This window comes from Cetorhinus maximus, chromosome 10, assembly GCF_964194155.1.
Source record: "Cetorhinus maximus chromosome 10, sCetMax3.hap1.1, whole genome shotgun sequence".
NCBI lineage: Eukaryota > Metazoa > Chordata > Chondrichthyes > Lamniformes > Cetorhinidae > Cetorhinus > Cetorhinus maximus.
Genome location: NC_135888.1, coordinates 110,846,399 through 110,867,408, shown reverse-complemented (window position 1 = coordinate 110,867,408; position 21,010 = coordinate 110,846,399). Strand labels below are relative to the sequence as shown.

Below are 21,010 nucleotides of genomic sequence, written 5' to 3'. Positions count from 1 at the left end.
ATTTTTGGTCACTGGCAACTCCCAGGATGTTGATGGTGGAGAATGTGGTGATGGCAATACCATTGAATGCAAAGGGAAGGTGATTAGGCATTTGCTTGCTGGCGATGGCCATTACTTGGCACTTATGTGGTCCTTGCATTTGCCAGATATTCATATCAAGAGGAATAGAATGCAAGGGAGTCATGCTCCTATGTCCTTGGTATCCTATTTGATCCTGAGATGAGCAATTCAATATCCGCTCCATCACCAAGACCATGTACTTCCTCCTCCATAACATTAGCCATCTCAGCCCCTGCGTCAGCATATCTGCTGCTGAGATCCACATTTATGCCTTCAATTGTTACCTCTAAACTGCCCCTCAGCTGTTTACATCCTAAACCAGGGGTGGGAAACCCCCGGCCCGGGGGCCAGATCCAGCCTGTTGCACGTTTTCATCTGGCCCATGTACATACAATGCATATATCTCCACCATTTTAGGTCTTGCATCTCCCAATAGCTGTTGAAACCTGGCCCCCTCGCTCCCCCCTCCAACCCACATACTGAACTCTGGACCTGCCCCTGCCATGTCTGCTGCCCGAGCCTCGGCTGCAGTCACCAGACGCCCAGGCCCTGCGGAGAGTGCGGGGCCTGAGATCCGAGAGCAGGAGTGCAGGCAGGGACGGGGAGCTGCTGGCTGCCAATTGGATGGTGAAGTGTGAGTAACCTGGGGAGGGGGGGGAGAAAGGGAGCAGGACACCAGGCCCCATCAACGCCATTAACCCCCCTCTGCCTTCCAGCTCCACTGGTGTTCATGGACAGGGGCTCAGCCCCTGCAGACTGAGGAAGATGCCCAGTGTTGGGTCCTAGTCACCAGTTTGGTTGGACTTATGGGTCCGGGTTGCATGTTTGTTTTGGGACGGCTGAGTTGGTACCATAGATAGAGTGGATCAGCAGACAGTTCTTAGGTAGAACACATTCTACCTAAGGAACTCAGCAGCTACACTTGTATGCTTACAATTCAAACTCTGTCTCTACATTACAGACTGTAACTATAGACAACTGACTACTGAGGCAGCCCACACTACTCTGCTACTGGATGCCTGCTTCCACCTCTGTTACCATTATTTCATGTTTTTGCTGCAAAGTCATTTCTTTTTATTTGTCTGCTAGTGGTGGCTGTTTCCCACTTCTCAGCAGAGTCTTGCATTTTCACGCTCTTTCTGGCTGGAGCTTCTCGCCCAACATGAAAGATGGCGCCATTTTGTGCTCCCTGTATGGCTCCCGGATCCCTTACTACGTTTTCCATGGCCATTGCTATCTCTAGCACCTTCTCAAAATCCAAATTTGTTTCAGTCAGTAATCTCTTCTGCATCGTATCTTCATTTTCACCTCGCACCAAACAATCTCTAAGCATATAATGTATAGATGAACCAAACTTGCAATATTCTATTAACTGTTTCAGACTTGCCACATGACAAGCAATTGTCCCCCCAACCCGACCAAACGCAAAATGATGCATGACGGTGTCGGGCAAGTGTCCCAACGTCATCGCAAACTCACGCGATAGTTCGGTTGGCAGGCGCGCACTGGAGTCGGCAGCACGCCCAACGACAATTAAAAGGCCTATTAAAGCCATCGAAAAGGTAATTTAATTAATTTATTTAAAAATACATTTTTTTGCTGCCCGTTCAACCTTACAGTTGGTGGGCAGGCGAAAAGGCCAAGCAGCCTTTGCATTTTTTAGGAAACCTCATTAAGCGGGCAGGATGAGGTTTCCAACAGCAAATAAAAATAAAATAAAAATTTTGAAATTTAATTAACACCATGTCCCTGCGCATGTCACAGTCAAATGAGGGGACATGTTTTATAACATTTTAGAAATCTTTATTCTTAATGTTTTAAACTGTTCATTTCCCTGAGGCAGCTCTGTGCCTTTGGGAGCTTTCCCAGCGCACACCCACACGCATGCACAAAGTTGGCGCTCGCCCTCCTCACACAGGCAGCGCTGAGTGCTGCCACCCATGCTTCATGCTGGGCGGGCCTTAATTGGCCCATCAGCATGAAATTGTGGCCCGGTCCCAATCACGGGCTGTGAATCCGGGGCACTGGAGGAGGTGGGGAGGGGGGGGGGGCGGTATCGTCAAACTTCGAATCAATCCCTAGGTCTTAGCCCCACAAATGGATAAGAGGATCGCTCGCCTCTTCTCCTCCCCTGCAATGTCGCTTACTTGGAAAAAGAACATGAGGCATTCAACATAATACGACCAATCGTCTGTGGCTGGTTCAAAAGAATCAATCCTTAAACTGTGAGGGGACTGGTTCAATGATTAGGATGGAAATTCTATTTACAATTACCGTGTGAGGCATGGCCTGATTTTGTTTCCCTTGATTTCCTTCATTCTTCCTTGCTTTTTCTTGGTTTTTCCTCATCGCCACTTTGCTGGATCTGAGTCACTAGTTTGGTTTGACTAGTGGATCCGGGTTGCATGCTTGTTTCAGGATTGGCAAGTTGGTACCTTAGACAGAGTAGACCAGCAGACAGTTCTTATGTGGCTGGTTTTGGGGTGAGGCAGATCAGGAAAGGAGAGGAAGAGAGAGTTGGAGATACAGAGTGGGAAAGGAGAAAGAGAGAGAAAGAGTGAGACAAAGTGGGAAAGGAGAGAGAGACAGAGTGGGATCGGGGAGAGAGAGAGTGGGAATCGGAGAGAGATAGGCAGATGTAAAGGAGAGAGAGATAGACAGACAGAGTGGGAAAGGAGAGAGAGAGAAAGAGAGAGATGAAGTGGGAAAGGAGAGAGAGGGACAGAGAGTAAAGCCAGTTACCAGTAGCAACATCATCAGTGCCAGCGGACATAACAAGGCTCATTAAGGAAAAGGAAAGGCAGCCATCCCATTAAAACAATGGCTGGTTGAACATTTCTGTATTCAGGCTAAAAAAAAAATTAAGTTGATTTTTAAGTGTGTGTAGCCCGCTACTGATTTTGTCCATGTGTGAGTGTCCCTTGATAATAAAAAAGTTCCCCACCTCTGCCCTAAACTCTGGAACTCCCTTCCTAAATCTCACCCCACTCTACATCCTTTAAAATGCTCTTTAAAATCTACATCTTGACGAAGCTTTTGGTCACCCATCCTAATATTTCCTCACTTGGCTCCATGTCAAATTTTGTTTGAAATGTTTCTATTGTCCTGGTACGTCCATTAACGGCGCTATATAAATGTAAGCTGTTTTATGGGTATATCAGTAATGATGCAATGATTGGGCTGCTCGCATATCCCATGCAAACTGCGTCCAATACATATGTTTAATGCAGCAAACACGTAACTGAATAAAGTTTTGTGAGTATTAAACAAAATTTGGACTGGGTGGTTCTGAATCATAAGGGAAAAATGTTTCTCCTGCCAAAAGAATTGGAAATTTTCAGTTATAAGGGAATCCGCTTTAAGAGTATAGGGACAGTGTCAGGGGAAGATCAGACTACTTTCAAACGATCTAGAATTATTTAGAGTTTGAAATAATGCAATTCTGCAAATTTGTGGTCCGCCCTCCAACGGCCAGTTGCTGCAGTTTTACAGAAGAAATTCGCTGCCAGTCCTCCCGCTGTCACTAACATGCGGGATTACGATGAAATCGCCGCTTTCCTCGGAGAATGGGGACCCTACCAGAAGCTTGTCTTCTTTGTTTTGAGCCTTAGTGTCTTTCCCAATGGCTTCGGTGGTCTGTCCATAGTTTTTGTCGGGGATGTGCCAGAGCATCGCTGCTCAATTCCCGGGAATCTCAATCTGAGTGAAGCGTGGATGAATCGGACTATCCCTCTGGAGCAAGAGAGAGGCAAACTCCTGTACAGCAAATGTAGACGGTACCGGCTGGATGCGATAGTGAATCTTTCGGAGACCTTTCCCAACCCAGATTCCTGCAACATGTCTGAGGTAGAACAGGAGCCCTGTTTGGATGGTTGGGAGTACAGTAAGGATCAGTACATCTCCACCATCGTCAGTGAGGTAAGTTACTAGTGAGTCTGATTGTGAAGGTATATGTTTCCAAAATCAAAGGGACACATGCACTTGAATCCAAACATGACCAAGTGAGTGTATTCTTTATTCTGCATGGCCTGGGGCCAGACAGGTTTTATTATTTTACCTTAATGTTTTTCAGTCTATATGAAATTTGAACCATAACATCTGTCTTTAACTTTGTACCCCTCTGGCCAAAGTCTTGCTCCAGTTCTAAAAGATTTGTTCTAATTTATGTAATTTTCCAACATCAACCTCAATTTGTTTAACATAAACAAAGGTTCTACAACTAGAGGGCATTGTCTCAAATTCAGGAAGTGCACGGTGAAGACAGTTTAAGTCAAACTATTTGAAAGTGGCGAGTTGCCAAGGGAAGCAGTGAGGTTGACTGGAGTAGGACTGTACATTTAAGACATAGTTGGATATAGAAACATAGAAACTAGGAGCAGGAGTAGGCCATCTGGCCCTTCGACCCTGCTCCAATATTCATTATGATTCTCTATCTCAATGCTAAATTCTCGCTTTCACTCCATGTCCCTTGATGCCCCTAACAACCAAAAAATTATCAATTTCTTTCTTGAATATACTCAGTGACCTGCTAGAGAATTCCACAGATTGACCACCCTCTGAGTGAAGAAATTTTTCCTCATCTCAGTCCCAAATGGCCTGCCCCGTATCCTGAGACTGTGGCCCTGGTTCTAGACTCCCCAACCAGGGGAAACGTCCTCCCTGCATCTAGTCTGTCTAGCCCTTTATATATTTCAATCAGATTCCCTCTCATTCTTCTAAACTCAAGTGAATAAAGGCACAGTCAAACCAATCTCTCTTCATGCAACAGCCCTGCCGTTCCTGGTATCAGCCTAGTGAACCTTCGCCTCTCTCCCTCTATGGTAAGTATATCCTTCCTTAAGTAGGGAGACCAAAACTGCATGCAATACTCCAGGCGTGGCCTCACCAAGGCCCAGTATAATTGCAGTAAGACATCCCAATTTTGAACTCAAATCCTCTTGCAATGAAGGCCAACATACCATTTGTCTTCCTAATTGCTTGCTACACCTGTCCACTTTCATTGACTGGTGTACAAGGACACTTAGATCCCTTTGTACATCCACATTTCCCAATATATCACCATTTAAATAACACTCTGCCTTTCTGTTTTTCACACCGGAGCACATAACTTCACATTTATCCACGTTATATTGCATCTGCCATGTGTTTGCCCACACACACAACTTGTTTAAATCACCCTGAAGCTTCCTTGCATACTCCTCACAACTCACAACCCGCCCAGTTTTATGTCGTTAGCAAACTTGGAAATATTGCATTTGGTTTCTTCATCCAAGTCATTTATATATATCGTGAATAGCTGGGGCTCAAGCACTGATCCCTGCGTACACCACTATTCACCGCCTGTCACCCAGGAAAAAACATATTTATTCTCACTCTCTGTTTCCGGTCTGCCAACCAATTCTCAATCCATGCCAGTATATTACCTCCGATCCCATGTGCTTTAATTTTGCCCACTAGCCTCTTATGTGGGACCTTATCAAAAGCCTTCTTGAAATCCAAATACACCACATCCACTGGTTCTGTCTTATCTATTCTACTAGTTACATCTTCAGAAAACTCCAGTAGATTAGTTAAGCATGATTTCCCTTTCATAAACCCATGCTGACTTTGCCTAATCCTGTTAATGCTTTCCAAGTGCTCTGTTGCCACATCTTTTATAATAGACTCTAGAATTTCCCCACTACTGACGTTAGGCTAACTGGTCTGTAATTCTCCATTTTTTCTCTCCCTCCTTTTTTAAATAGTGGGGTTACACTTGCCACCCTCCAATCTGTAGGAACTGCTCCAGAATCTATAGAATTTTGGAAGATGGCCACATCCAATATTTCCAGGGCCACTTCCTTTAGTACTCTGGGATGTGGATTTTTAGGCCCTGGGGATTTTTCAGCTTTTAACCCCATTAATTTCTCTAGCACCATTTTTTTACTAATACTGATTTTCTTCAATTCCTCCCTCTCTCTAGACCCTTGGTTCCTGGGAAATTATTTGTGTCCTCTTTTGTGGAGACAGAGCCAAAATATGTGTTCAATTCTTCTGCCATTCCTTTGTTCCCATTATAATTTCACCCATTTCTGACATTTGCCTTTGCTAATCTTTTTCTCTTCACATATTGATCGAAGCTTTTACAATCAGTTTTTATGTTCCCTGCAAGTTTACTCTCATACTCCATTTTCCTCTTCTTGATCAATCTTTTTGTCCACTTTTGCTGAATTCTAAACTGTTCCCAATCCTCAGGCTTGCTGCTTTTTCTGGCAATTTTATATGTCTCCTCTTTGGATCTAATACTATCCCTAATTTCTTTTGTAATCCATGGTTGAGCCACCTTTCCTGTTTTATTTTTGCGCCAGACAGGAATGAATAATTGTTGTCATTCATGCAGATGTTCCTTAAATATTAGCCATTGCCTATCCACTGTCAACCCTTTTAGTGAGCTTCCCCAATCCATCATTGCCAACTCGCGCCTCATACCCTCGTAGTTCCCTTTATTTAGATTCAGGGCCCTAGTTTCAGATTTAACTTCTTCACTCTCCATCTTAATGAACAATTCTTTAATTTTATGGTCACTCTTCCCCAAGGGAACAACAAGATTGTTAATTAATCCTTTCTCATTGCACAATACCCAGTCTAGGATAGCCTGCTCTCTAGTTGGTTCCTCAACGTATTGGTCTAAAAAAACCATCACGTACACGCTCCAAGAAATCCTCCTCCACAGTATTATCGCGAGTTTGGTTTGTCCAATCTGTTTGTAGATTAAAGTCACCCACGATTCATCTCTGTTACTGTTTAGGGACCTATAGACAACCCCCACCAATGTTTTCTGCCCCTTGGTGATCCTTATCTCCACCCAAACAGAATCCACATCATGATTTTCCAAGCCAATATCCTTCCTCACTATTGCTTTGATTTCTTCATTTACTAACAGTGCTACCCCATCGCCTTTCCCTATTTGTCTGTCGTTCCAAAATATTGGGTACTCCTGGATGTTCAGTTCCCATCATTGGTCACCCTGCAGCCATGTCTCTGTAATTGCAACTATTTCATAACCGTTTATATCTATTTGCGCTGTTAATTCATCTGCCTCATTGTGAATGCTCCATGCATTAAGATACAATGCCTTTAGACTTATCTTTTTAACCTTGTTAGTCATCTTAGCTTTATTTTGCACTATGACCCCATTTGTTTCTCGCCCTTGTTTTTTCTGCCTTGCACTTTTGCTTCTTACTTTTCTGACTTTCATTTCTATCTTTGTTTCGCCCTCCTCTGTCTCCCTGCTCATGCTCCCACCCCCCTGCCATTTTAGTTTAACCCCTCCCCGACAGCACTAGCAAACACTCCACCGAGGGCATTGGTCCCGGTCCTGACCAGACACAACCTGTCTTGTTTGTACTGGTCCCACCTTCCCCAGAACCAGTCCCAATGTCCCAGTAATTTGAATCCCTCCCCTCCACACCATTTCTTCGGCCACGTATTCATCTGATATATCCTGTTATTTCTATTTTCGCTAGCACATGGCACTGGAAGTAATCCTGAGATTACTACCTTTGAGGTCCTACTTTTTAATTTATGTCCTAAATCCCGATATTCAGCTTGTAGGGCCTCATCCCTTTTTTTTACCTATGTCGTTGGTACCAATATGTACCATGACCACTGGCTGTTCACCCGTCCCCTTCAGAATGCCCTGCAGCCTCTCCGAGACATCCTTGAGCATGGCACCAGGGAGGCAACATACCATTCTAGAGTCTCTTTGCGGCTGCAGAAACGCCTGTCTGTTCCCCTTACTATTGAATCCCCTATCACTATAGCCCTGCCAGTCTTCTTCCTCCCCTCTTGTGCAGCAGAGCCACCCATGGTGCCATGGACTTGGCTGCTGCTGCTTTCCCCTGAGAAGTCATCTCCCCCAACAATATCCAAAAAGGTATATCTGTTAGAGAGGGGACGGCCACAGGGGACTCCTGCACTACCTGCCTTCCTCAACTTTGCCTGGTGGTCACCCATCCCCTTTCTGCCTGTTCAGTCTTTACCTGCGTTCACTGAACATGCTGTCCACAACAATCTCAGATTGCTCCACAGCGAATCCACCCGTAGCTCCAGCTCCAAAATACAGTTAGCCAGTAGCTGCAACTGGACACACTTCCTGCACACATGGCCACCAGGGACATAGGAAGTGTCCATGACTTCCCACATAGCGCAGGAGGAGCATATTGCAGGTGCGAGCTTTGCTGCCATGACTTCCCTTTAGATTAAGCTTGTTAGTTACTCCCTTTAAAGAATCCTAACTATGCTAGGGGCCTTATTCCACTCCAAACACTCCTGCTACAGTCCAAAGTCCTCACGTTATTTTATTCAAGCTAATGGACTGCAGCAGTTTAATTAGTGGAAAAGGTAGAAGTAGAAGTACTCACCTGATCCTACTTACCAATCAGCTGCCTCCCCTGTGTCTCGTCATTTTTTGAATCCTGATGTCACTTCGAACTCCACCGCCTGAAGTTCCTGAGGGTACGCCTCTCCTCTCCGGTCTCAGCCTCTGTTTTTTGCGCCCTTTTATACTGCTCTCACTGACCGCTCACATTACACTCAGCCATGTCAGGCACGCGCCCGCATGCCGAATGTAAAATTCTGCCCTAGATGTCACAAAGATAACAAAAAGACTAAACTAAAGGCTCTGTAGGTAGAACTAGGAAAGGGGTTCTGCATGGAGAGTATGTGGAGCTAGGCACTAAATTGAAAAGCAGGACCTCAAAGGTTATTTCGTTTGGTGGGCTATGCGCCTGCCAATAACTGAAGGGCCTATTAAGGCCATTAATGAGCTAATTAACTTGAAATTTATGCTGCCTGTCCAACCTAACGGTTGGTGGGCATAGGAAACCTCAACCACGAGCGGATGAGGTTTCCTAAAGCTAATACTAATTCAATAAAACTTTTATTTTGAAATTAAAAACATGTCCCATCTCATTTGACACATTCATTAAAATTTTATTGCATTTATTAATTTTTTGAAAAAGTGCTTCAATCTCTCTGAGGCAGCTCCGTGCCTCAGGGAGATTGAAGCCCTCTTTCGCACGCTTCCTGATCCACCTTGCCCGCTCCAGTCGAGTCCGCCCGATGAAGGAAAAATTCTGGCCTTAGTCTTGATTATTTGTGCAACCTTAGATTTTTCCCCTCTTACCCTTCCTGCCATTCTCCGACCCTCATTTCCCATATTACTATTTTCTTCTCTTACCTTGTCTCTACTCTTTGATTGACCACATCTTTCCACCTATTAACCTTTGCTCCCACTATTTAGTCAAAACTCTCTCTACTTCCCTAGTGATGCAGTTTGGATAATCAGTTCAGGTGTAGACCATCCCAACGTTACAGCCCCCACCCAGTACTGGTGCCAATGCCCCACAAACTAGAACCCACTTCTCCCAAACCAGTCTTTGAGCCACGTATCACCCTCTCTAATTTTATATACCCTATGCCAATTTGCACATGGCTCGGGTAATAATCCAGAGATTATAGCCTTTGAGGTTCTGCTTTCCAATTGAGTTCTTAGCCCCACGTACTCTCTATGCAAGACCTCTTTCCTATTTCTACCTATGTCATTGGTACCTACATAGACCACAACAATTGGATCCTCCCCCTCCCACTGCAAATTCCACTCCAGCCCTGAGCAGATGTCCCAAACCCTGGCATCAGGCAGACAACACAGCTGTATGGACTCTCACCCTTTGCTGCAGGGAACAGTGTTAATCCCCCCCACAGGTAAACTGATGAGCCAAGTAATATTATGGAGGTAGAAGCAAGGGGTCTTTGGGATGGAGAGGATATGGATTTGGAAGGTTGAACAGGATGTCTGAAGATATGGCTTTGGTCTTCCCAATGTTTAATTGGAGAAAATTGCAATTCATCTAGGGCTAGATATCGGATAAGCAGTCTGAAAACTGGAAAGGTTGAGAGAGGTAGTGGTAATGTAGAATTGTGTAAGATTTTAGGGTTTTGAGGTATAAAACCCTTCAAATTAAAATCTTTTAAGTTCCAAATTTTTAATTTCTGCAACTGGGGTCCCCAGTTGTGCTTGACCGAACAAGGTACGAATAATTAGTATTTATGAATCAAGTAGAATTTAATAAGCAAGATTTTACATATACTTAATAAAAAACAGTGAAGACAACAAGGAAGATCTTTATCCCTCAAGTTCCTAGGATTCCTTGCGTGCTACCAGCACAGGCGATGTCTTTCTCTCCTTCTATCTCTGAAGTGATGTTGAAGTGAGCCCAGAAGAATCATACCCCAGAAGTAAAGCTGTGCCAACAAAGACTCCTATTTTCCAACTTTTATCCCCAGTTCTCGTTATTCTAGAATCTCTTATTTGGAAATAGCCTAGATTCACCTCTTTCATTGGCTGGGGCTGAGTCATCTTGTGTCACCCACCTATGAAACTAGAGTCATGTAGACTAAAGACAAATGTCCACCCCTTGTCCCGTGGGCCTCCAGAGTTTACATTCCATTACAAACAAATTATGCATTTCCTTTAGATACAGGACAGTTACAACAATGTCACATCCTCTTGTCAATAGTACACTAGTTGTAAACAGTCACATCAACTAATCTAACATATTCCCACAAATTCTAAAGCCATTAAGAACAAATAAATTATAAACACTTCCTATCGTAATGTCAGAAAAGAAAAGCTTCCCTCCAATTCAGATGTTCTGCCCTACAGGCCAATTAAATCAATGCATGCATTTTGTTCAAAGATAGCTTAAACTGAGGATGGCACTACTTTTCAGCCATTTCTTCAAATATAGAGCTGCTGAATCTCAGGTAACTTAGAGCCATAAAACCATTAAGTGAAATTTCTGCCATCCTGTAAAATATCCCAACTGCCCTGCCTGCCCATTGTCTCACTAACAGAATTTCAAACTGAACTAATTAAAAAGTGTTAAAAATAAAATCCATGGATATTAGCTAGACCAACAACAAACCCTAAAAATGAGCAGCATCATCAAAATCTTACAATTGGATGTCAATAGTGTACATATGGAATCTGATGTCATATATTCAGAAGATGCCATCAAGGAACTTCATGTAGATGAGAAATTGGAAGGAACAAAGGATTGATCCTTGAGGAACTCCAATGGTAATAATGCAGGTGCGAAGAAAAGCCTTTGCAATATATTTGCTCGCAATGACTGGATAAGTAACAGTGAAACAGGGCGAGGGAAGTTCCACTCAGCTAGATGATAGACAGAAAGCATTGGAGGAGGGTGGTGTGGTCAGTCATATCAAAGGCTGCAGAAAAGTTGAGAAGCGTAAGGTGGAGCATAAATGGTACATCATGGTCACAATCATAGAGGGTGTTACTTGTGTCCCTGTTTAGGGCATGTCAATACTGTGACACGGAGGAAACTTGATTGGAGAGGTTCAAACATGGAGTTGAGGGAAAGATGGATTTGAGATTTGAGAACACGTTCAAGGATTTGGAGAGAAAGGGATGCTAAAGGTGGAGTGATAGTTTGCCAAGAGAGAGGATTCAAGGGTACTTTTTGAAGGTGGAAAGCGATCACTGAAGTTTTGAATAGGATGAGGTAGTAATTGAGGAGAAGGAACCATTTACAATATCAGCCAACAAGGGGGCAAGGAAGTAAAAAGCAAAACACTGCGGATGCTGGAAGTCCAAAACAAAAACAAAAGTAAAAATACCTGGAAAAACTCAGCAGGTCTGACAGCATCTGCGGAGAGGATAACAATTAACGTTTCAAGTCCGTATGACTCTTCAACAGAACAAAGGAAAAATAGAAGAGAGGTGAAATATAAGCTGGTTTAAGGGGGGGTGGGACAAGTAGAGCTGGATAGAGGGCCAGTGATAGGTGGAGATTGCCAAAAGATGTCATAGACAAAAGAACAAAGAGGTCTTGACGGTGGTGATATTAACTAAGAAATGTGCTAATAGGTGATATTAAGGGTAGAAAGCAGGACGAGCAAGGTACAGATAGCTCTAGCAGGGGTGGGGTGGGGTGAAGGGATCGAAATAGGCTAAAAGGTAGAGATAAAACAATGGATGGAAATACATTTAAAAATAATGGAAATAGGTGGGAAAAGAAAAATCTATATAAATTATTGGGAAAAAGGGGGTGGGGAGGAGGAGAGAGTTCATGATCTAAAATTGTTGAACTCAATATTCAGTCCAGAAGGCTGTAAAGTGCCTAGTCGGAAGATGAGGTGCTGTTCCCCCAGTTTGCATTGAGCTTCACTGGAACATTGCAGCAGGCCAAGGACGGACATGTGGGCATAAGAGCAGGGTGGAGTGTTGAAATGGCAAGCGAACAGATAGCCCCAATCTTGGTGACAAACAAGCCCATGTTCTTCTCACACTTATTGTTGGAGGTGAGGGTGGACAATGTCAAAGAGAAAGAGGGCCCAATAGTGCTAGATGCGATATTGCCTGATCAGGCAATGAATGGCTAACCTAATTGTGTGCCTTATAAACTATGTATACTGTGAGGCAGACATCACAGGCAAACCTGTCCCCAGTCAATGTCCATGCACACGCTTTGCAGTCGAGTCACTGTATCTCAATCAGTAGTCAGAATGCTGGCTGATTTATCTCTTCCTTAGCTCAATCAGTAAGAAAGCTCTTGCATTTATATACCACCTTTCACAACCTCAGGACATCCAAAATCCAAATTAAGTACTTTTTGAAGTGTAGTCAGTTTTGTAAGGTAAAGAAGCGACAGCCAATATATGCAAAGCAAGATCCCGCAACCAGCAATTTTTGAACAAAAGTGATAGTGGTTGAAGGATTACCTGAGACCAAGAAAACTCTCCTATTCACCAAGTGCAGAGCATGGGTTCAATCCATTGTCTGGTGGTCAGGCATTTCAAAGGCGATTGAAGACAACATTGCAAATTGCCAGTTGTGTGCAATTTTTTTTTTCGTTGACGGGATGTGGGCGACGCTGGCTAGGCCAGTATTTATTGCCCATCACTAATTGCCCTTGAGAAGGTGGTGGTGAGCTCCCTTCTTGAATCACTGCAATCCCTGTGGTGTAGGTACACCTACAATGTTATTAGTGGGGGGGAGTTCCAGGATTTTGACCCAGTGACAGTGAAGGAATGGTGATATATTTCCAAGTCAGGACAGTGAGTAGCTTGGAGGAGAACTTGAAGTGGTGGTGTTCCCATGTATCTGCTGCTCTTGTCCTTCTAGAGGGTAGCAGTCATGGGTTTGGGAGGTGCTACCTAAGGAGCCTTGATGAGTTTCTGCAGTGCATCTTGTAAATGGTACTGTTCGTCGGTGATGGAGGGAGTGCATAGGCAGGACCAAAGAGAGGCATACCTCCGCACACAGTTCCCTACCAGGACATGGGACAGGCTAGGTGTTGACTTATTTGTCTTCAACAGCAAATCATTCTTTATATTGGTGGGCTACTTCTTCAGATGGGTTGAGGTGAAGCAACCACATATAACTACCGCAGAGGCAGTAATTAAGGCACTAAAGGAGATGTTTGTGAGCCACAGCATCCTGCACGAGATCATGGCCGATAATGGCCCACAATTTTCAAATGAGTACTTTGCGCACTTTGCCACCACATTGGGCTTCCACCACCGCACCAGATCCCCGAGATATCCACAGTCAAATGGGAGGGCTGAAAGAAGCGTCCGTACAGTAAAAGCCCTCCAAAAAAAACAAATGAGGATTTCCCAACAGCACTACTCAAAAACAGGTCAACTCCTTTACAGTGTAGCCTGTCCCCATCCAAATTCCTGATGTGCAGAAAATTCCGCAAACAACTTCCAATCCTGCCAAAAAAACTCATACCAAGTGTTACCAGGGCATGAAAGCAAGAGAGCAGTCTTACAGGCAGAAGCAGGCTTCCGCCTACAACAGAAGGTACTGCACTAGGCACTTGCCACAATTAAAGGTGACAAGGTCTGGATTAAAGACCCCAAGAAAGAAGGTACCATTATTAGAAAGAATGAGGACCAACTTCACTCCGACCTGGTTGGCACCACAAAGGACACAGTCAGGAGAAACAGGAGGAGTCTCCCCAGACTGCCTGTCCCCACTGTGCAATGGAGGGACATCAAGGAACATACCCAGATGCCAGGACAACGTCTAAACCTACAGGAAGAACCAGCAATGACAGAGACTACCGCTCCTCCGACAGTAGTGCGAGCAAGGGTTATAATGCCTCCAGGCCACCTGAACCTTTGAATTCATGGACATGAAGGAGGGAGATGAGGTAATGGGAATATAGTAATGACAATGTAAATGTATGATAGCACTAACAATGTAAGATATGGTAATATATAATCACTTAAAATACATTGGTTGAAGACTTGTGGGGAGATGTATTATAAGGGTCTGGCACATATAGGGTTATTGTGGGACTGAGTACAGTACCACCCACACAGTGATGTAAGAGAGTGCATGGCCTACGCCCAGGGTCAGTCTAGTGTTGGACAGAGCCATGTGCAAGTATCAAGACAGCTCCTAGCTTGTAACCTTTACTGTATATTTGTAAATAGTTCTAAGAGTCAATAAAGATTTATAGTTAATCTACCTTTGATTACGAAGACTTCTTCAAACCCTCCGAACTGTCACCATTACCCTACAACAGCAACATCTTGAGATGAAGGAGGTTTCAAAATGTGAAATATGAAAGAAGCAATACAGATTTTTTTGAGTTCTAGTGGGGTCTGGCTTGGGTGGATCAGAATCCAAGTCCATCATAAGCATATTTGCAGCAAGACTTGGACAATATGCAGGTTTGGGCTGACAAGCGACAAGTAACATTTGCGCCACACAAGTGCCAGTCAATGACCAATTCCAAAAGGAGAGATTCTAACCATCGCCCCATGGCATTCAATGGCATACCTTCCCCACCATCAACATCCTGGGGGTTACCATTGACCAGAAACTAAACTAGATTAGCCATATAAATACTGTGAATACAAGAACAGGCTACAAGCTAGGAATCCTGCAGCAAGTAACTCACCTGACTCTCCAAAGCATGTCCACCATCTACAAGGCACAAGTCAGGAGCATGATGGAATACTCTCCACTTGTCTGGATGAGTGCAGCTCCAACAACAATTAAGAAGCTTAACACCATCCAAGGCAAAGCAGCCCGCTTGATTGGCACCCCATCCACAAACATTCACTCCCTCCACCAGTGACACAGTAGCAGCAGTGTGTACCATCTACAAGATGCACTGCAGGAACCCACCAAGGCTCCTTAGATAGCACCTTCCAAACCTATGAATTCTACCATCTAGGAGGGCAAAGGCAGCAGATAGTTGGGAACACCACCACCTGGAAGTTCCCCTCCAAGCCACTCACCATCCTGACTAGGAAATATATTGTCATTCCTTCACTGTCACTGGGTCAAGCTCCTGGTACTCCCTCCCGAACGGCACTGTGGATGTACCTAAACCAGGGACTGCAGGGATTCAAGAAGGCAGTTCACCAGCAGCTTCTCAAGGGCAATTATGGGTGGGCAATAAATGCTGGCCCAGCTAGCAATGCCCACATCCCATGAATGAATAAAAAAAATCTTAGCTTTTCATAATTTTATACACCTCAATTAAACCTTCCCCTAGCCTCCTGTGTTTAAAGGAAAACAACCCCAGCCAATCCAATCTTTCCTCATAGCTAAAATTCTTCATTCCTGACAACATCCTTGTAAATCTGGCCTGGAACCAATCTAGTGCAATCATATCCTTTGTGTGGTGACCAGAACTGTACACAGTAATCTGACTGTGGCCTAACTAGTGTTTTATGTGATTCCAGCATAATCTCCCCCCACCCCACCTTAAATTCTATGCCTCAACTAATAAAGGAAAGCATCCTATATGCCTTCTTAACCACCTTAGCTACCTGTTCTGCTACGTTCAGGGCTATGTGGACATGTCCTCCAAGGTCCCTCTGTTCTTCTACGCTTCTCAGCATCCTACCATTTCTTCTGTATTCCTTTGCCATGTTTGCCCTTCCCAAATGTATTACCTCACATTTCTCTAAATTGAATTCTATTTGCCACTTTTCTGCCTATCTGATCAGACCATTGATAACTTCCAGCAGTCTACAGTTTGCTTCCTCTCTATCAATCACATGACCAATTTTTGTATTATCTGCAAACTACTGTATCATGCACTGTAGTAACTGAAGGTATTGCCTCTCCTGCTGTCTATCAAGGGTCACATGATGTTCTTGAAGGCTCTGACCAATGGGCCCTAAACTTGCATAATTCATTGTGGGGGGGGTGGGGGGGGTGGGGGGGGCTTCCTGATGAGGGTCCTGATTGAGCATGAAGCATCTAAAAAGCTCGCTGTAATAAAGTTTATCTGTTTTTTGTTGAAACCTGTCTGGTCCGTCAAGTCATTACATTTGGCGATGAGGGTAAAATAGCTCTAGTGCTGCACCTCACCTTGTTAATGTGAGTACATCGAATCTTAAAAAAAAAGCAGAGCATTCACCAGTCATGCCATTCTTCGGCAGAATCGATCCTTACGATGTGACTATGGAAGACTGGAGCCAGTGTGTAGAGCGCCTCGGATTTTATTTTGTCACAAACAAAATTGCCACTGAGGAAAAGCAGAAAGCAATCCTTTTGAGCATATGTGGTAGCAGGATATACAATCTCATCTTCAGCCTGACGGTCCCGGATGTGCCCAAGTCCTTTAATCAATTAGCGGACCTCGTGAAAAAGCATTTCCAGCTGAAGCCACCTGTAATAATGTAGTCGTTTAAGTTTAAATCCAGAGTTAGGGCTTCCGGGAGAGTCTATGCAACGAAGTTGAAGCAGTTGACAGAACACTGCGACTTTGGAGACACATTAAATGATATGCAGTGGGACCAATCAGTTTGTGGAGTTCACGATGACGCCGTTCAACGCCATTTGCTTGCAAAGGTTGACATTGACTTGAAGAGCGCCCTGGAAATATCACTTGCCATGGAAAGTGCTGCTAGAGATTAGCAGGCTTTGCAAAATATACAACATGGCACTGTTCTTCATGTGGGGCGGGAATCTACTACCGGGAGTGCAGCAAAGACCAGAGACACAGCATCGAAGTGAGAGACAATGTCCACTGTTAGAAACATGAAAAGGCCTAGGAGGAACACTTCAGCAGCGACTCCAAGGTTAATCTGTGTGATGTTAGATGTGGGGGTGACCACAGACCGGAGACCTGCAGATTCAAGGAGGCAGAATGCCATTACCGCTATAAGAAAGGTCACTTAAAGTAATGCAGGGCAAAGTCAAAACAGCCCATAAAGCAGAAAGCCAACATGACTGAATTGAAAAATACAGTAGAACCTGAAGTTATCGATACCGACATCTATTCCCTGCATAACATCAGCGCTGTGAAAACCGAGCCTATCTTTGTCAATCCAAGTTAATGGGAAGCCACTAATAATGGAGGTAGATATGGGAGCCTCAACCACAGTGGTGGGAGAGCACACATTTAAATACCTAAATGAAGGTACCCAGCCACTGAATCTGCAGCAGACAACTGCTAAGTTGAAGACATACATTAGAGAATCTATACAGGTAAAAGGCATCACCACAGTACCATTGTCTTATAGGCAACAGACAGCTCAGCTTCCAACGACAATAGTCAACGACAATAGTTAGACAATGACCTGTCGGAGGAGGACTTAGTCTTCTGGGCCAAGACTGGTTACAGAAAATCAAATTCGACTGGTCCAAAATATTTCACCTGAAAACAGGAGGAGTTCCTGAACTGTTAAGGAAGTACAACAGCAAATTTTGGGATGAATTAGGGAAGTTAAAAGTATATGTGGATCCTCAGGCGACACCACATTTCTTTAAGGCCAGACCTGTACCTTCTGCATTGAAGGAGAAGGTAGATGCAGAACTGTGCTGGTTAGAAAAGCTGGGCATCATTCAGCCTGTCCAATTATCAGAATGGGCAGCACCCATAGTTCCAGTGGTTAAGCCTGACCAAACTGTATGCGTTTGTGGGGACAATAAATTAAACATAAACAAGGCAGCCAAACTAGATAAGCACCCCATTCCAAGGATAGACGACTTATATGCAAAGCTAGCTGGAGGCAAACCCTATACAAAATAGGATATGAGCCATGCTTACCAACAATTAGAGCTGGATAGCACATCTAGAGAATACCTGACTATCAACACACCCAAGGGTCTTTCTCAGTATGCTTGCCTACCCTTTGGAGTATCAGCTGCATGTGCAATCTTCCAAAGGACAATGGAGAGTCTTTTGCAAGGACTTCCCTGAGTAGTAGTATACTTAGATGATGTTCTGATCACAGGTCAACCGAGACCGAACATTTGGCCAACCTGGAGGAGGTGCTAAGAAGATTCATGGAAGAAAGGAAGAACAGCGGTCTTTGTGTCGAAAGTCACTTACCTAGGTCACAGGGTGGTCGCCTTGGGTTTGCATCCAGTAGAAGAGAAAGTTAGAGCAATCAAAGATGCGCCCTCACCATCCAATATAACCGAAATTAAGTCTTTCCTGGGTATGATCAACTACTATATCCGCGTCTTGCTAAACTTTTCAACAGTGTTAGCACCATTACACTTGTTGTTAAAAAAAATCATTGTTGGTCGTGGACGTCACAACAGGGAGAAGCCTTTGTGAAAGTAAAGAAACTATTGCATTTGTTGTGTTTATTGGTACACTATGTCCCATCGAAAGAATTGGTATTAACATGCGATGCTTCTCCTTATGGTGTAGGAGCTGTGTTATCACATAGAATGGAAGATGGATCAGAAAGGCCCATTGCCTATGTCCCAAGAACCCTTTCCACAGCCGAGAAGGGTTATTCCCAGCTAGAAAAGGAGGGTTTATCGGTGGTATTCAGAGTGAAGAAGCTCCACCAGTACCTGCATGGATAATTTTTCACCATTGTGTCGGACCATAAACCATTAATGGGGTTATTCAGTGAGGATAAAGCCATTCTGCCAATAGCATCAGCAAGAATTCAAAGTTGGGCTTTGATATCATCTGTGTATGAGTATACCTTTATGCACCATCCTGGCTTACACATTGCAAATGCGGACGCACTCAGTCATCTCCCATTACCAGAAAGTGTTGTACATGCTCTTGTGCCACAAGAAGTTGTGCTAGTACTGAATTTCTTGGATTCTTCGCCTGTGTGTGCGAAGCAAATTAGAAATTGGATGAACAGAGATTCAATTTTGCCGGAAGTCAGGGACTTTGTTTTGGAAGGATCGTCAAATTCACCTGTATCTGAAGAGAGGAGACAATTCTATGTCTGAAGAACTGAGTTAAGCTGTCAAGATGGAATTTCGTTGTGGGGATCAAGAGTCATCGTCCCATCGCAAGGAAGAGAACCACTCTTGACGGAGCTTCACAGTGCGCATCCATTCATATCAAAGATGAAAATGCTTGTGCAAAGCCATGTCTGGTGGCCAAGCATTGACAGTGACATTGAAACCATGGTCAAGTACTGTCTCCATTGTCAGCAACAACAGAATTTGCCTGTTTGAGCTCCACTGCATCCATGGAAGTGACCTGGTTGACCCTGGGTTAGACTACATGTTGATTATGTAGGACCATTCTTAGGTACCATGTTTTTGTTGATCGTAGATGCACATTCTAAATGGATGGATGTATATGAAGTCAGATCACCAACATTGAGCACAACTATCGAGAAGCTGCATCACTGTTTTAGCATACATGGCCTACCGGAAATCATCGTGTCTGCAAACGGTACAGTCTTTGCCAGTGCAAAGTTTCAGAGATTTATGAATTTAAATGGTATCAGACATATTAAAACAGCCTCATACCATCCTTCATCAAATAGTTTAGCTGAGAGAGCTGTGCAAACTTTCAAATCTGGAATGAAGAGATTATCAGAAGGTACTCTAGGAACTCGACTTTCCCACTTTCTTCTGTTATACAATGCCTCATTCGACTACAGGTTCAACACTGTCTGAATTATTGATGAAATGCAGCCTACATACAAGGTTAATCCTGGTGATTCCAAACTATAGTAAACGTAAGTTAAATCTTTTCTTACTGTTATAGGGATCATGTGACTCAGCCTAAGCGCAGGGAATCTTAGGGGTGGAGCTTTCTAGTCTTGGTCTTGGAACAAGCATGTAGCTTCATCAGGAGTTCTGTAAATAAAGTTTACTGTTTACTGTTTCTTACAAAAATGGGGTGCTTATCTAGTTTGGCTGCCTTGTTTATGGTCAATTTACATTCCCCACAAATGCATATGGTTTGGTCAGGCTTAACCACTGGAACTATGGGTGCTGCCCATTCTGAGAATTGGACAGGTTGAATGATGCCCAGCTTTTCTAACCAGCACAGTTCTGCCCTATACTCCAAGTTTATTACAATTGGCAACAAGGATAAATAGCTCCAGCGCTGCACCTCGCCTCTTGACTGTTTCAATTTTTAGGGGAAGAAAAAGAAAAAAGTATACTCACCAGCAATGCCTCTCTTCGGCAGAATTGACCCGTATGACTCATCTATCGAGGATCAGAGTCAGTACATAGGGTGCCTAGGTTTCTACTTTGTGGTAAACAAAATAACAAAATAAGCAGAGGAGAAACAAAAGACAATTTTCCTAAGTGTCTGTGGGAGCAAAACATATAACCTAATCCGTAGTCTGATCGCTCTGAAGGCCCCAAATTCCAGATCCTTCACCGAGCTAGTAGACCTCGTGAAGGCACATTTTCAACCTAAACCATCGGTGATTAAGCAAAGATTCAATTTCAACTTGAGAGTAAGTGCCTCCAGTGAATCGATCGCAACATACATCATGAAGTTAAAACAGTTAATGGAGCACTGTGACTTCGGTGAAATTCTAAACAACATGCTTCGAAATTGTTTAGTTTGCAGCATAAGCAACAACGCCATTCAGCGCCGTTAACTTGCAGAAATTGGTATAGACCTGAAGAGCACCATGGAGATAGTGCTGAGAGGGACTCGCAAGCTTTGCAGAG

At 43.9% G+C, this 21,010-nt stretch overlaps 1 protein-coding gene across 2 annotated transcripts in view; it reads left to right on the top strand.

The window, feature by feature from the left end:
• Window positions 1-3,523: 3,523 nt before the first annotated feature.
• LOC144685942 (organic cation/carnitine transporter 2-like) overlaps window positions 3,524-21,010 on the top strand; it is a 127,639-nt gene continuing 110,152 nt past the window's right edge. Inside the window, exon 1 of one of the 2 annotated variants that reach the window (XM_078551001.1) lies at window positions 3,524-3,978. In XM_078551001.1, the coding sequence (XP_078407127.1) occupies window positions 3,589-3,978 (390 nt within the window). In that variant the 5' untranslated portion in view covers window positions 3,524-3,588. The remainder of the gene's footprint in view (window positions 3,979-21,010) is intronic. The other variant, XM_078551000.1, reaches the window with a different exon arrangement.